At 38.2% G+C, this 16667-nt stretch overlaps 1 protein-coding gene across 2 annotated transcripts in view; it reads right to left on the bottom strand.

Annotated features, from left to right (window-relative positions):
• Positions 1-9101: 9101 nt before the first annotated feature.
• The window catches only part of SAMD5 (sterile alpha motif domain containing 5), a 66895-nt gene continuing 59329 nt past the window's right edge, over positions 9102-16667 (bottom strand). Inside the window, exons 2-3 of one of the 2 annotated variants that reach the window (XR_011465406.1) lie at positions 12543-15171; positions 9102-10641 (exon numbers count right to left, since the gene is read on the bottom strand). Coding sequence is in view for 1 of the 2 variants with exons in the window: in XM_070376833.1 (XP_070232934.1) it covers positions 15109-15171 (63 nt within the window). In the remaining variant the exon portion in view is untranslated. Of the gene's footprint in view, positions 15172-16667 lie in introns of both variants that reach the window. The other variant, XM_070376833.1, reaches the window with a different exon arrangement.

Here is a 16667-nt window from a genome sequence, read left to right as displayed (position 1 = left end):
CTACACACAGTAAATACTTTCTTCATTCCTCCTTGGGGTCCCTTCAGGAGCCCACTGTGGTACCTGCAGGAACACTGCTCAATAAACTCTCCTCAAATAGCGTCATTTAGGAATTAGGGCTTGGTTCATCACACAATCTTAACAGCAAAGTTGTCAAATGTGAAAGTGAATTCTGATGGAAACTGCTAACATTTATTGGGCACTTACTATATGCATCAGTTCAGTTCAGTCGCTCAGTTGTGTCCAACTCTTTGCAACCCCATGAATTGCAGCATGCCAGGCCTCCCTGTCCATCACCAGCTCCCAGAGTTCACCCAAATTCATGTCCATCGAGCTGGTGATGCCATCCAGCCATCTCATCCTCTGTCGTCCCCTTCTCCTCCTGCCCCCAATCCCTCCCAGCATCAGGGTCTTTTCCAATGAGTCAACTCTTCGCAGGAGGTGGCCAAAGTATTGGAGTTTCAGCTTTAGCATCATTCCTTCCAAAGAAATCCCAGGGCTGATCTCCTTCAGAATGGACTGGTTGGACCTCCTTGCAGTCCAAGGGACTCTCAAGAGTCTTCTCCAATACCACAGTTCAAAAGCATCGATTCTTCAGCACTGAGCTTTCTTCACAGTCCAACTCTCACATCCATAAATGACCACTGGAAAAACCATGGCCTTGACTAGATGGACCTTTGTTGGCAAAGTAATGTCTCTGCTTTTGAATTGCTATCTAGGTTGGTCATAACTTTCCTTCCAAGGAGTAAGCGTCTTTTAATTTCATGGCTGCAATCGCCATCTGTAGTGATTTTGGAGCCCCAAAAAATAAAGTCTGACACTGTTTTCACTGTTTCCCCATCTATTTTCCATGAAGTGATGGGACCAGATGCCATTTTCTTTGTTTTCTGAATGTTGAGCTTTAAGCCAACTTTTTCACTCTCCTCTTTCACTTTCATCAAGAGGCTTTTTAGTTCCTCTTCACTTTCTGCCATAAGGGTGGTGTCATCTGCATATCTGAGCACAGAACTACATAAACAGTTCATATAACCCTGACATAGGTGAGGTAACTCACCCAAGGCCACATGGATTTAGGTGGCAGAAAGAACTCAAATCCACGTGTAACTCTTTTCTTTCCACTGACATTTGTGTTTTCTTTTCTTTGCACTGTGTTTTATGATCTGTAATAAGTGTGGATCAGCTTAATTTTTTCACTTTGAATATATGACTCTATAAAATATGAATGAGTGTTACCCACAGACAACTCTCAACCTCTGCTGTATGTTTTTCCTGTGGATGTTAATTCCAAAATGTTTGAAAGCATTTTTAACTACAGGATGTGGATTATAACCTATTAATATTTATCATGCTCTATGTCTACTGTAACCAAGTTTACCATCAAGGGGAAAATTATGCTTAATTTTTTTCTATAACCAGATAATGCCTTAGAATTGTTTTTGAATCATGCAAAAAATAAACTCATCCTTTATTGTGAAGACATATTTATACTCATGCAATTTTTCAATAATTAGAAGCTCCCTTGGGATCCCCAAGGTGAGCAGAGAGGTGTACTGGGTAGTCCAAGTTACTCTCCTAACTGGAAGTCAATCTTCGTTTGGGAGGTGGGAATGAAAATGGGCATAGCATTTTATTTGCCCAAGATTATTTACTATTTATGAAACAAGGTGAATTTATATATAAGTAGACCCCGAACGTGGGGCTTCCCAGGTGGTGCTAGAGGTAAAGAACCCACCTGCCAATGCAGGAGGCATAAGAGACTGGAATTCAATCCCTAGGTCACGAAGATCCTCTGGAGGAGGGCATGGCAATCCACTCCAGTATTCTTGCCTGGAGAATTCCATGGATAGAGGAGCCTTGTGGGCTACAGTCCATAGGGCTGCAAAGAGTTGAACACAACTGAAGCGACTCAGCAGGCACACAGACCCCAAACATTCTACTAACACCACAGCTAAGCAGCAGAGTATCAAAATGAGTAAACCTTAAGCAACTATTAATTAAGAGTTAAAAAATATCTAAAGGCAAGATTCAAAATATAAAGCAGAAGGGCAATAAACTTCTGATGGCAGTAAGCTTAATTCCCAGCACTTTCTTGTCCTTATTCCTTATTACGTACGTCAGCTGTACGTAACTCTGTGAAGCACGCTCTGTAAATGTGTTCCAACTTCTCCCCATTGAATGATACAGTCAGAGGCCTTGCCTTATTCCTATTATTGCATTTAACAGACCTATTATTTTGATAGATTGGACTTTTTAAATACTATACTCCATGCTAGAATATAGCCTTCATCAGTTTATTCTTTTCAAGTATTGGTTGAGATTTATACTACGGTTTGTGTTTTAAAAACACCAAACACTAGATTTATATACAGATTTAGTTGCTACATGCTTTTCAAAAAACTCATTTCTCTAAATCACATACAACTGGCTGTTTTCCATACTACAAACACTATTTTGGTTTATATCAATGAGGTCTGGAGATTTTAAATCTAAGCAGAGATTTAATTTTTCATTCAAAAGTCACTTCTTTGCCAACCCTTTCCTCACACCTCTAAAATCTAGGAAATGTGCCAAGATTTTCAAAAAACATATTTACTTATTCTTTGAATGTACTTGGAGGGAGATTAAAGCATAGAAAAATAAAAGCAGATGAATAGGACTTGTGGGCTAAAAGAGATATATTTGACTCATTTTGTTGTCAGTTACAAGAAGGAAAGAGAGAAAAAGAAAGAAGGAAAGAAAACAGCCTCAAAAATTTGAGGCAATGAGTCCAGTGTTTCCTAACACTATGCCTTAGTCAATTACCTCTATCAAACTCTTCAATGAACTCCTTTGTCTTAACATGTACATAAATATTACCTGTTTTGTATTTCATGGGGGGCAATAAAGTAATTTTCTAAAAATAATATTTCTAATGCTAATATTGGGATTTTATCAAGATGAGATCTATTGGAAGTTATAGTTTGTTATATGTCCAACTGAATGATCATCAGTTCATTCAAAGTAGAGAAGATACTACGTTTTCTCCCCAAATGCCCAATTTAAAAAAAATTTGGTCACCAAATTCCTTCAGTTCAGGCATCATGGAGAATATTCACAGACATGTGGAAATGTTTGGATCTTGGTACAAAGCTGCCCACTGGGTTATATTAGTAAAAAAAAAAAAAAAAATTGACATGCACACACTGCTATACTAAAAATGTATAACCAACAAGGGTCTACTATATAGCACAGGGAACTCTGCCAAATACTATGAAAAACCTAAATGCAAAGAGAGTTTGAAAAAAGAATAGATACATGTATATGTGTAACTGAATCACTCTGCTATACACTTGAAACTAACACAATGCTGTTAATTAACTATACTCCAATATAAAAAAAGGTTATCAATTAATTAAGACAAAATAAGAAGAATCAATATGTGTAAGAGAAAATTATTTGGGGGAGGGTCAAAAATTCCAAAATGTTTGTTTTCCTCTCAGAATGTATAAAGTGATTTCAAATGGCAAATTATTATACCTTAGGGGCACTCATGGAGGAGGAAAAAGTAATTAAAAGCCAGTGTAATAAAATTAGTTTCCATTTCAATCACCTGATATATGCAGTGTGTTTTCAGGATATGGCTAGTACTCACAAGCATACCTTTTATAAATCTAAGGACACCTGAAATCAAAGAGGTGAAATGAATTTCCTAAGACTTAAAAAGTCTCTGTGTCTTAGCTTCCTTACCTATAAAATGGAGCAGCAGCAGCAACTACCTTATTGGGTTATTATAAGAATTAAATGGAATTTGTATACCTTGCTCTGACCAGTGAAAGCACTGGGTATTTTTTCACCAAGGCCACTCAGTAGGGAGCTGGGGTTCCTTTCTCCCAATGCCCCAGCCTCTTTCTGCTTCACCACACATCCTCTGAGCATAAGGCATGGAAGACCAATAGTTCCTGTGGACATTTAGAAACTTCAAATATTTTAACAGGGTCCTAATATTTAAAGGTCAAATAGTAAATTATGAGCTGCCACTTGGAATTCTAATTACAATATAGAGTATTTCTTGCCCTGAAGCATTAGTGAGAACAAACTCCTGCTTTCAGCAGTGGTTGGGGACATTGGTGCTATGATAGTTAACTCTATAATAAGGCATCATCATTAAAGGACTCGGGCTTCCCTGATAGCTCAGGTGGTAAACAATCCATCTGCAATGCAGGAGACCCTGGTTCAATTCCTGGGTCAGGACGATCCCCTGGAGAAGGGATAGACTACCCACTAGTATTCTTGTGCTTCCCTGGTGGCTCAGCTGGTAAAGAATCCGCCTGCAATGAGGAAGACTTGGGTTCGATCCCTGGGTTGGGAAGATCCCCTGGAGATGGGAAAGGATACCCACTCCAGTATTCTGGCCTGGAGAATTCCATGGACTGTGTGGTCCATATGGTTGCAAAAAGTTGGACACGACTGAATGACTTTCATACACCATTAAAGAACTCAAATGAAAAATTATCACTCCATAGCAGAAGGTGCTACATTTTATAAAATATAATATTTAAATCATCATTTAAAGACTCTCCATGAACCAGAGATCCCCATGAAATACAGAATATAGTAAACCAAATTTACCAGTATGTATTGTGTGTGTATGTATGTATGTGTTAGTTGCTCAGTCCTATCTGACTCTTTGCAATCCTATGGACTGTAGCCCACCAAGCATCTCTGTCCATGGGATTCTCCAGGCAAGTGGGTAGCCATTCTCTTCTCCAGGTTATCTTTCAAACCCAGGGATCAAACCTGGGTGTGTCTCCTGCATTACAGGCAGATTCCTTACCACCTGAGCCAAGAGGGAAGCTCATATATGCCATGACTGTAGGGTAAATCAGATCAGAAGACCACAGAATAATATTAACAGACTCAACTACAAAAAAGGTCAAAAGAAATTCTTACGCAGTCTAAGGTAGTTAGACAAAATTACTAATATAGAATTATCAAAACTTACTAATATATAATATAGAGAGGAAGAGAAAGTAAAATGAGATGGGTGGTCTAATTTTCCTCATAATTTTACAGACAAGTGTATTTTGTGGATTTGAAAGCACACTTTGTCCCGTTTCGATGACATCAGGACAGAGAACAATGGAAGGGAAGCTACAGCTGACGACCCAGGACTAGTGACACAATTGCTATGAGGTGTGCATATGCAAACTCGGATGCCATTCCTGGTAGGACAATTGCAGAGACTCCAGCCTACACTTCCGCTAACAAACCATTTAATCACCATTTGAAGAAAGAATGAGACACTGTCTGGAAACCTTCTGCAGACAAGTAAGATCAAGATAGTACCACCATCTAAACTCGTATTAATAGAAGGGCTTGGATGAAATCCAGAGATGACAGCGGCTCTCAGACAGGCTCCGTCAGCCATCCTCCTGAGGACCAGGACACTGTGAAGACAGACCTGAGTCCAACCGTGACTCAGAAGAGTCTGCCTAGAAAAACGCTGGAGGGTGACCTCATGCTTCTTTTGCTTTACTTTTACAGCTGCGTGTGTCTGAGTGATAAAGCATAAATATCTGTGTATAAAGAAGTCTAAGATAGCTCTGCCGATAAGCTAAAAAGAAAAATCTTAATGAAAAAGCTGTATGGTGTACTAGTTGAACATTTCTTCTCTTCCAGTGGCACTTACCAGTGGCCTTACCCTCTACAGCACCTTAGACTGGCAGCCTATTTCACCCCTTCTTCCCTTGTCTCCTGACCCCTCTAACACGCCGTCTTTTAAGATAAACTTTCTCTCATCCATCTGACCCCTCCTGCTTCTTAAGGTAAGGCCCTTATAACGGAGGAGCCTGGCAGGCTACAGTCTATGGGGTCACAAGATTCAGACACAACTGAACGACTAAGCACACGTGTGGTCTCATAATAATTTAACCCTATAAAACGTAAATAAAGGTTAAGGAGCTCAGTCATGCCTGACTCTCTGCGGCCCCATGGACCACAGCCTGCTGGGCTCCTGTGTCCATGGCATTCTTCAGGCAAGAATACTGGAGCGAGTATTACTCACTCCATTTCTTCTTCCAGGGGATCGTCTCAACCCAGGGATGGAACCTGTGCCTCTTGCATCTCCTGCACTGGCAGGCAGGTTCTTAGCCACTGTGCCACCTGGGAAGCCTCACTCTTTGTGCAGGACAGGTTATCAAAGTATCTTTGCATCTTCTCTAGTAACACAGCATACACTAGCATTCATGTGATAAGTACATTCATCAGAGTTTGATTAACTTTAATTGCAAGAATAGATTTATATTTTATTAACTTTAATTGCAGGAATAGGTGATATCCTTCTCACAATCCATGTTAGAAAAATATAACCAAAGGAAAATCATAATTCCAATAGTGTGGCAATTTGGTACTTTCAGACGCCTTCACAAATTATATTTGATCTATTTCTGCAGAAGAAAACTTAAATGAGCATGTGAATTTTTATTTTATAAAATATTTGCATTTATAGTTTTATACAAAAGGAAACAGGAAACCCAGAGGATTTGAACAACAATAAACCCCACCTCAAGGTGAACTTCTGATAAAGAGAAATTTGGTTTCTTGGGTCCTGGAGTGAAAGGCACGTATGTGTGCTCAGTTGTGTCCAACTCTCTGTGACCCCATGGACTATAGCTCTCAAGACTCCTCGGCCCATGGGATTCTCCAAGCAAGAATACTGGAGTGGGTAGCCATTTCCTTCTCCAGCGGATCTTTCTGACTCAGGGACTGAACCTGGGTCTCCTGCCCTGCAGGTAGAATCTTTACAATCTGCGCTACTAGGGAAGCCCCAGTGAAAGGCATGCTATCCTTCAAACACAAAGGCCATCAAGTTCAAGTTCCTGCAAGTTCCCCGAGACCAGAAGTGCCCTGGTAGAACCAACTGACACAACTTGACTTCAGTTTCCTTATGCATGTGAGCAATTCACTTGGCTCTTCATTCAACAACATTACTGAACACCTACCACGTACCAGAAATGCACCAGAACTACATAAGGATCAGTCATAAGCAGGGAACAACTCTAGTGGGGGTGAACCAGATGTGCTCACAGCCTTGGGGTGGTCACAGTCAAAAAACAGACCATGCCGCTCAGTGACTTTCTTCTCAAGGACATGATGTTATTCACAGATACCATCTGTTTCCCAGACCTTTCACAGGGTGTGTTTAGGCAACGCTGTCCAGTGGACATGTTTACAGACCTGAGAGGAGCAAAGGGGTGAAAGGAAGTGGTTAAACAGCTACTCACCAGAAAAACCAAGACTAGATTGCAATCAGGGCTTCTGATTTACAGGTCAGGATTTAGAAAAAAGACTAAATGTATATTCTTCACTCAAAATGGCTATTTTTGCAAATGCTAGTATGTAGATTGATTAATTTCCAAAATGAAGTTGAAGTTGAATTGATGGAGCTCGGCAGATGTACAAGAATGCACACCGAATATATACAACCTATGATTGGTGTTCATTACTCAACCAAGAGACAGATGAGATTCCACAGATATCCTGTTAATGGTATGTGGATGTATTAAAGTGGAGAAAGTGGGCCAAAAAAGTGTCCATAATTATATGAAGACGCTCTGTCCTCAGAGTAACTCTAAGGTCAGGGAGGGAGGGAAGTAAGCTTTTCACTAAAATTGTTCAAGATTCCTCTTATAAATTAAGAAATCCTCAATGGGACAGCATATGACCTGCAATTAAACTAAAAGGTATTCATTTTCCGGATTCAGTTGACAGACTTTAAAGGCTGCCTTAGGCGAAGTGATTTTACTAATAACATAAACCATCTTATTTTCTATTAAATCCTCCTTACTTGGGATCACTACCGCATGCTCGTAGGGGAAACGTTTTTTTAAAAATACATTTTGCAGCTGCTCACCAACATTATTGACTTTTCTAAATAATGCTCAACAGATCAAGGAAGATTTGAAGCATGAGATTTTAGAGCTGAAAGATTATGTTTTCATACCATAATGCTGGCTCCCGCAGAACCCAGGGGCTGGTTGGAGCTTTAGTTTATGAACAAAAGCATGTCTTGAAAACTTCTGAAACTAAGTTGAAATTAAAGCCAGTCTACAAAGATGGGTCTTTTTTCTTTTTAAGATGCCACAGATCCCTGTAGGTATCTTTCTAGGACCTGACATCAGACAAAAAGCCAGGATTAGAGGATCTGGGAAAACCTCAACTGTCTATCACCAGCCCAGTGTCATGGTGGGCTTGTCACACAGTCCAGGCTCCAGTGTGTCTTAACTACACAATTTCTGAATCTGTTTAGGTCTTCCTCAGGTCCTTTTTCATTTCTAAAAATCAGAAATCTGCATATTTCTTCCTAATATTTATTCCACATCTTCCTGGTTTTAAATTTACTTTCCTCTCATCTTGTATTCAGTGTGAATAAAAACAGCTATTCATTATCATCAAAACATACCACATGATACCATATATAGAGAACCCAAAACACTATTTCAAAACTTCTTTGAATTAATGTTGGGGGCTGCTTATCATGTGCTAATTAGTGTGCTAAGCATTTACAGTAATTATTCTATTTGTTCAAAGGTCCTGGAGGCAGAAAGTGGTAAGGCTGGAATTTAAATGTTTAGGTCTCATGACCCCCAAGATGCCGCTTATTTATAGTTGAATCACATCAACCTGTGGGTGATGGAGTTTCAGGGACTCTGGGAGCCACAGCAGAATCCATGGGAGAAACTCCACAAATGACCCCACTGACCCCCTAATATATCCCAGCACTCTCCCTCCCACTCGGGGGGGCCACAATAACTGGAACAGAATTGCATGCTATTTATCACCCTCAAAAGTACTTTTTTAATCAGAAGAGAGGTGGGGAGAGAAGGGAGAAGCCACAACACACATATACATAACCATCACACAAAAGCATCCAAGCAAACATCATTAAGGATTTATTTGAATTTTGCATGCAGTGTGGGGAGCCAGGCTTTCTCCTTTCTTCTGTGTTAGCACTCTGATTTCCCATGCTAACCATAATGCTCCAGTATCGTAAACATTTATATATCATCCATTTAAATAACGCACATACTAGGTCCCATTCATTGAAATGTAAATGATCACAAAAGAGCCAAGGCGGGAATCGCAGTGAAAGCTGTAACATTTATTGAACAGAGGACATATGTTTGCAGATCACAGCGTTGCATGAGCATACATTCCAGGATTCATAACATGGTTCCAATTCAGCTTTCTCACACAGTCCCTTTTTCAAACGGTAACTGAAAGGAAAAAGGTGTCAACTGCAATTACATATACAAAACCACAGGGCAACTTTCATTTAGAATGCATCTCTGCTCTACTGCCTAGACAGACACGAGGTGCTTTTTCAGGCCTGTGCACACATTTTTGTATGATTAGAACTTTTCAAAGAACAATGCTTTCATAACCCACAGGGTATCTGAGAATACTGTCCAGTTTATCAAGCTGAGCAACAACTTCAATGAACAACAGAATTTCTAACATTTGTCTTAATCAATATTCCACTTTGCCCTCAAGATACTCAATACAGCATCTCAGTTTTTGGAATAACAAAGGAAAATTCATCTGACAAAGGGCATGGTACAGAATATATCTATAAAAGGTATTTCTCATCAACATTAAATAGCCAACTTCTTTCCTTTTGTTCTAGTGGAAGAAATTTTGGCCAAATTGTAAAAAGAAAAAAAAAAAACCCACCAAGCTCTTGAAATAGTCTTTAACCTGCAATTTTCCTCTAAATATTGTCTTTAAATAATAACAAAAAAATAAAATTTAATTTCTAGGAATTTAAACAATTTAAAAGAAAATCTCCATTTTGATCAGTTAAAAAATAAGGTTGTTCATTTTTCTGAACTACTGTTCTTTTTTCTTTCCTTTTATGGAAATATCTAAAATAATGATCATGAAATACAAAATGATTATATTTTATCTCCTTAAGAGATTAATAACAGAAAACTGAAGAGGATTTTTGAATCAAAGAATCTGATAGGTAAAACATCTGATATAGGAATGTTTCATTGATTACCACTCAGACTATTAATAAGAATAAAATTAGGAAATTTAAAAGAGAAAGCCCAGCTGATTCACTTTGCTCTGCAGAACTAACTTTGTTTAATTTAATACAGCATCTATGATCTATGATGGCTTTCTTCTAAGCACAAGTTGTCAGCTGATCTACTCTAAGAATTCCCTATTACTCCGTCCTTGGTATGAATGGAGATCTGGCCATTTTTAAGGTGAAGCTCTTGCTTATGTCTTACATATGTCTCTGGATATAATCTTCTTCTCTATTTTGAAATTCAGAAATGCTATGCCTGTCTGAACATGATATTTTAACACATAATTAAATATTACATGTAAATATTAATCATTTTGTCCAAGAACTAAATTTTCTTTGACCTTTTTTTTGTTACTGCTCAGTGCTCACGCAAAGACCTTTTTATAACACCCAGACTCTTCACTGAGAACAAACCAGAAAGGCTCTTCTGTTTGCTGGCAGGTGCATCCCAGGCATAGCACATCTGGTTTCTCTTCATCTAGAAGATTTTGCTGATCCGCCATCATCTGCTTCGTGTCTTGGCTGGATTCATCTCAGAAAAGGCTATGGGGGAATGCCCACGTGCACTCCTAATTTGTAAATCACAGTCATAAAATGAAAGGAAAATGCACATTTGCCCTCACTAATTTGCAGAGCAAATTTATAAATCTAGAGCTGTTTTAAAAAGAGGTAAATTAAAGAGTTCCTTTATATGTGACTATTACCCCAGACTTGAAAAACACTGATCTTAGTCATTGGTTCATTGTTTTTAAAAATCACAGCCTTTTCATTCTATCAATAAACGCTTCTTCAACCCTACTATGAGCAGGCACTGAAATCCTGTTTTATCCTTCCTAAAAGAAAGCAAGGGTTTCCCAGGTGCCACAGTGGTAAAAAATCTGCCTGTAATGCAAGAGATGCAAGAGATGTGAGTTAAATCCCTGGGTGGGGAAGATCACCTGGAGAAAGAAATGGCAACCCACTCCATATTCTTGGCAGGGAAATCCCACGGACAGAGCAGTCTGGCGGGCTACCATCCATGGGGTTGCAGAGTCAGACAAGACTGAGCAACTCAGCACACACACAAACACACACTCCAAAGAAAGCAAAGGGCCTTATTCAGTGGGTTGAAGACAGCCACAAGGACATGTCAATTTATGCTTGAGTGGTCTAGTTAGTTTCAAGGTAATCTTTTATATAAGAGAAAAAAAAGAAGGCAAGAGAGTGAGGCACTGTGCACCTACTATGTGTCAAACACCATGAACTGTGTGGGTTTGTTGCAGAACTCTTAAGCCTCCTAAGAACTAAGGAAGGGTATTTATTCTTCCCATTTTATGGACAAGGATTAAAAAGTCTTTGATGAGTTCAGTAATTGTTCAAGATCATTTCCCGTGCTAAAGTCTCAGCTTGTCTTCTTTTTTTTTAAATTTTTATTGAGGTATCATTGATTTACAATGTTGGGTCAGTTTCATGTGTACAGTACAATGAATCAGTTATACACAGGCATATATCCAGTCTTTTTTCTAGATTCTTTTCCCATATAGGTCACTACAGAGTATTCACTAGAGTTCCCTGTGCTATATAATAAGTAGGTCCTTATCAATTATCTATTTGTATATATAACAGTTAGCTTATGTTCATAACACAATCACCACAGGAAAAAGCTATCAACATGATTCTAGAATTTGAACTCAGATCTGAGGAACTCCAAAATGAAAACTCAATGCTTACTGTTTCTGTTATTAATTTCACAACATCAAGATGCTATAAATTTCTCTAGACAGAAAAAATGCCTGAGTAACAGCTATTCTAAATTGATACAATTTCCTTTGTGAGGAAAGAACTCTTAAAATTATGCATTCACTCTGCCAAGAATATGTGAGTAAGTAAAATCTTCATTTCAAAAATTTTAGATCAAATGAAGAAAATTTTGCTATAATCCTCCCAATTCCTCAATATTATGAAGTCTGTAATTAACCTCTCTCGATGGTCTAGGAAATACAAATCAAGATAATCCTCTAGTTTTGATAATATATTTATTTATCCCTCCATTATTTCCTTCTCCTTAAAAAATTAAGGATACCATGAATATTAGATAAAAGAAAAAAACACTGTGAAAAATTACTCTTCTTAAGCATTATTATCTCCAGATACAATTCATGGTAAGATTACTTCCTTTCTCATATCTATAGTCTAACTCTTAACTCATCTTCATTTAATGCAAAGGAATTAATGGGCTTCCTTCAATACTTTTCTGCTTAAAGCTTTCTTCCTCTACTTTCAGGTAAGAAATCTTTCAACTCCATAGGCTATTTCACTGTTCTAGATTGTGCCTCTTAATTTAGATTGCTGTTGTTGTTCAGTTGCTAAGTCATGTAACTCTTTGCCACTTTGTGGACTGCAGAACACCACAGCTCCTCTGTCCTCCATTCTCTCCGAGTTTGCTCAAATTCGAGCCTATTGAGTGGATAATGCTATCTAACCATCTTACCCTCTGCTGTCCCCTTCTTCTCTCGCCTTCAGTCTTTCCCAGCATGAGGATCTTTTCCTACGAGTAGGGTCTTTTCCAGTGAGTCAGCTCTTCACACAGCTGGCCAAAGTATTGGAGCTTCAGCTTCAGCATCAGTCCTTCCAATGAATATTCAGGACTGATTTCCTTTAGGATTGACTGGTTTGATCTCCTTGCAGTCTGAGGGACTCTCAAGAGTCTTCTCCAACACCACAGTTTAAAAGCATCAATTCTTAGGCACTCAGTCATCTCTATGGTCCACATCCATACATGACTACTTATGGACTTTGACTTTATAGACTTTTGTCGGTAAAGTGATGCCTCTGCTTTTTAATAGGCTGTCTAGGTTTATCATAGCTTTTCTTCCAAGGAGCAAGCGTCTTTTAATTTCATGGCTGCACTCACCATCTGCAGTAATTTTGGAGTCCAAGAAAACAGTCTGTCACTGTTTCCATTGTTTCCCCATCTATTTGCCATGAAGTTATGGGACTGAATGCCATGATCTTCGTTTTTTGAATGTTGAGTTTCAAGCTAGCTTTTTCACTCTCCTCTTTCACCCTCATCAAGAGTCTCTTTAGTTCCTCTTCACATTCTGCCATTTTGCCAGAGTGGTATCATCTGCATAACTGAGGTTGTTGATATTTCTCCTGGCAATGTCGGTAGAGGATTATCATTTTCAAATTTTAAGAGCAAACCCAAAGAGAAGATTTAAACTTGGCAAAATAATTGAAGGTACATATTATACAAAAAGAAAATCAAACTTGAAATGACTGAAGAATTTTCTAGTTCCTGTAGATCGCATCATAATGCCCAGGGTGAAAATAATAGATTTTTCAGAAATCGGGTCCTCTCCAGCAACAATTCAATAAATGCATGAAAATGTACATCTGTGAAATAAATCTGCCACAGATGCTGCACCTGGAAATGAGGTCTAGAACAGGAAGCCATTTATTATCACAATAAATCATATCTATAAATCTATAGAGATCCCCACTCCATGAAAAGAAAGAAAACCTAGTTTGGAAATTTTAAAGACTCTAGTTCACTTAAAAAAAATAATGATGAAAGATTGGTTGGAATATAACTCTTACAGAGCTGCAAGCTACAGCACGTTGTTTAAAAGACAATGGATACATACTTTCAGAGCTTAATTTCCTTGCACTTGTACTTAAGAATGAGACTGAATTTACCCAGTCTAAATTAATCTTTAGAAGTGGCTAAACTATGTAAACCTGATATTTTTAAAGTGATTAAAATGGCCCTTGGAGACCTTAACTGCCTACCCATTCCAGTATGCACCAGGAAAAAATGAAGGTAAATTTCTTTTTTTTTCTGAGAGTTTCCTACTCTTGAGTATTATGTGATGTAAACTTTTATCTCTTATGTATATCTAAGCAGTCCAGAGAAGATTTTGGAATACAGTTCTGCCTAGCTGTTCTCAGAAGCTGTTTGACCGTGGGGCTGGCTGTGTTTCTAGATCTTTTTGATTGTCTCCTTTCAACTAAGTTTTTGGTCTTCTCAACATGGTTGCATTTTCTAAGCAGAAAAGAAAACTGCCAACATCCAAAGGCAAGAACATCAGGAAGCAGAAAAAATTCAAGATTCATCTTCATTTCCTCCTCTCACCTCCTTCTACTCTCCTTTTAGTCTCTTGTTATAAAGGGCTCTTAATATCCACTCCCACTGCTCACCCCCCGCCAAAGGCCTGAAATCAGAATCTGGGGAGGCAGTCTGGGACATAGCAGCGTCCAGGGCTGAGGAAAACCAGCCATCAAGCCACACAGCTGGCCGTTGCTTAACGTACGTCAGAGTAAGACACTCTTACAGGTCCCAACACTCAAGTTCAGTCAGATGAAATTTAAAAACAGAAGTTAGAAAAAAGTTTCTTCCTTTGCTTTTCTTTCTTTATAAGTATATCTTATAAGGAACATAAATCTGTCACCTTTATCATTGTACTTATATGTGAAATAACTATATTAAAGCACCTAAAGTAAGAGCTCCTTCACCAAACTATTCTATATAGAATTATGCAAAATATCTCAACCTATGAAAACACAATCTTATATGAAGCAGAAAAAAAATGTTTAAATACAAAATTAAAATGACTGTTTTCAAGTTAAAGGCTAATTTAGAAATGATATAATATCTAGCTATTGCCAGAAACTTTTTTGTCTTGTATTACACACTTAAAATTAGTCAGATTAACCAAAAGCTTAGCCAGTCTCATTTGTTTTCATCAAGAATGTATAGTGTGGAGGGCAGAACCCTCAAACACGCAGAAGACTGTTTCTAACAATGGTATGTTTTTTAAAAAATGAATTCAGTACTTCTTTATATGTGATATTTCACTGCCTTTTGTCTAGCTATTATGAATGTGTTACCCAGTGTACTAAGTTGATAATTCCAGAATTTTTCCAAGCAAAAAGTTAGGCTGATGAGTATTTCCAGGGTCATCATCCATTTCCCTTTTTGAAAGAAGGTTCTAAATATGCCCTTTTCCAGTCTTCAGGCACCTTATCAGTCCTCCACGAGTTTTCAAAAATGATATCTAGCGGTTCTGTGATGACTTCGGCCAATTCATTAAGAACTCTAGGATGCCAGCCATTGGGACCTGTGGATTTGAACATATCGGGGTTATTTAAGTTCTCCTTTACCCATTCTTCCCCTAGTCCATCACGGATTTCTGCTCCATTTTTTAAGTCATATTTGTCCTTTTCTGGTTACCATATGGACTTTTGAAAACTAACTTTAAGACTGTTGTTTATCAATCAATTTTCTCTTTGAAGCTAATAATAAGAAAATGTATTTTATTCTTCTCAAGCCTTTATCTGTTTTTTTAAAAAGGTCTACTTCTCTTTCCTTTAATGTTTCTCATGAGAATAGGAAAGTAAAACAAAATTAAATAAAAATATATCTTGTAATAGTTTGCCTTCCTAAATCACATCACTCAACTCTACACTTTGGTAGCCTTAGTCATAGAATATCAGTCAACATACCGCAGAATATTTGAAATATTTGAAACGCTACCTAGCTCGTGCTCAGGAGGTATGTATCTATCCAGCTTGTCTGTGTAAAGGCTAATTCAAAATGCACCTTCCTAAATAAAAGATTCACAATCATCTTTAATCATAATCATTTGTGTGCACAAACAGTAACTTTTTCACACAGGCTTTTAAGCATATTTGTGCACAAGCTGGAAAGAGATGAATAAGGATTTCCTACAAAGCAGTAACCTAGCAGAATTCATCTGCTATTGTGTGGTCGTCTGCACCAGTGTTCTGGGATTGATATTACACTAATTATCGCCAAGCTCTGATTGGTGCTGACACTTTTAACCCCTTCGTGGTCACCATGATTCCTCCACAAATGAAAAGCAGCAACAGATTCCAGTTTCCTGCCCATCTGTCACCGTTGTGTCCTGGGCCAAGAGTCCCTTGACAGATCAGAATGGACAAAGGAGAAGGAAAAAAAAGAGTGTAAAGGAAGAATGAGGATGCCTGGGTCTCTCCCTTGATTTTTGATACGACAGGCAGACTGTGCTGCTTGTATTGAACCATTTACTTGTTTTCTGGTGTGTTTGTTTTTATTGTTGCTTAACTGAAAATGCTTTTGGAAAAGGCTGAATCACTTATGCTCTCTTTCATTTTTGTTTTGCTAGTCTACAACTCTCCAGTGTTACCCCCAGTTTTATCTCTTGCAGAAAAATTGTATTGCAGGCATTATCGAAAGACTTTAAAAAATGATTCTGCACATTTCTCTAGGGTACAATAATTTGTTTTAGCACAGGCTATGTTCACCCCTGCTCAAACAGCCACCTGCTGATAGCAATATGTTAACTAATGTGTCACTATTAATTACTTTGGGCAAAATCATCCAACAATTGCATCTAAATGGACAGAAAGTATTACTAGCCATGCTCAGAAAGTTTCTTTCCCCAGAGAATCAGGCTGTTTTGAGATCTTTTTGTCCCTGTAATACCAAGTAATAATATCTTAGTACTCACTAATATATTCAAATAGTCACTCAGATAAACCCATCTCCAAGCCAATCCATTCTTCTATGAAAATTAAGCTCCTATTATAAACTATGTAAAAGCAACGTTCGATC

The sequence above is a fragment of the Bos mutus genome, chromosome 9, assembly GCF_027580195.1.
Source record: "Bos mutus isolate GX-2022 chromosome 9, NWIPB_WYAK_1.1, whole genome shotgun sequence".
In the NCBI taxonomy this organism is placed as follows: Eukaryota; Metazoa; Chordata; class Mammalia; order Artiodactyla; family Bovidae; genus Bos; species Bos mutus.
Note: the sequence above shows the minus strand (reverse complement) of the source record. Positions and strands in the feature narration are given on the sequence as shown.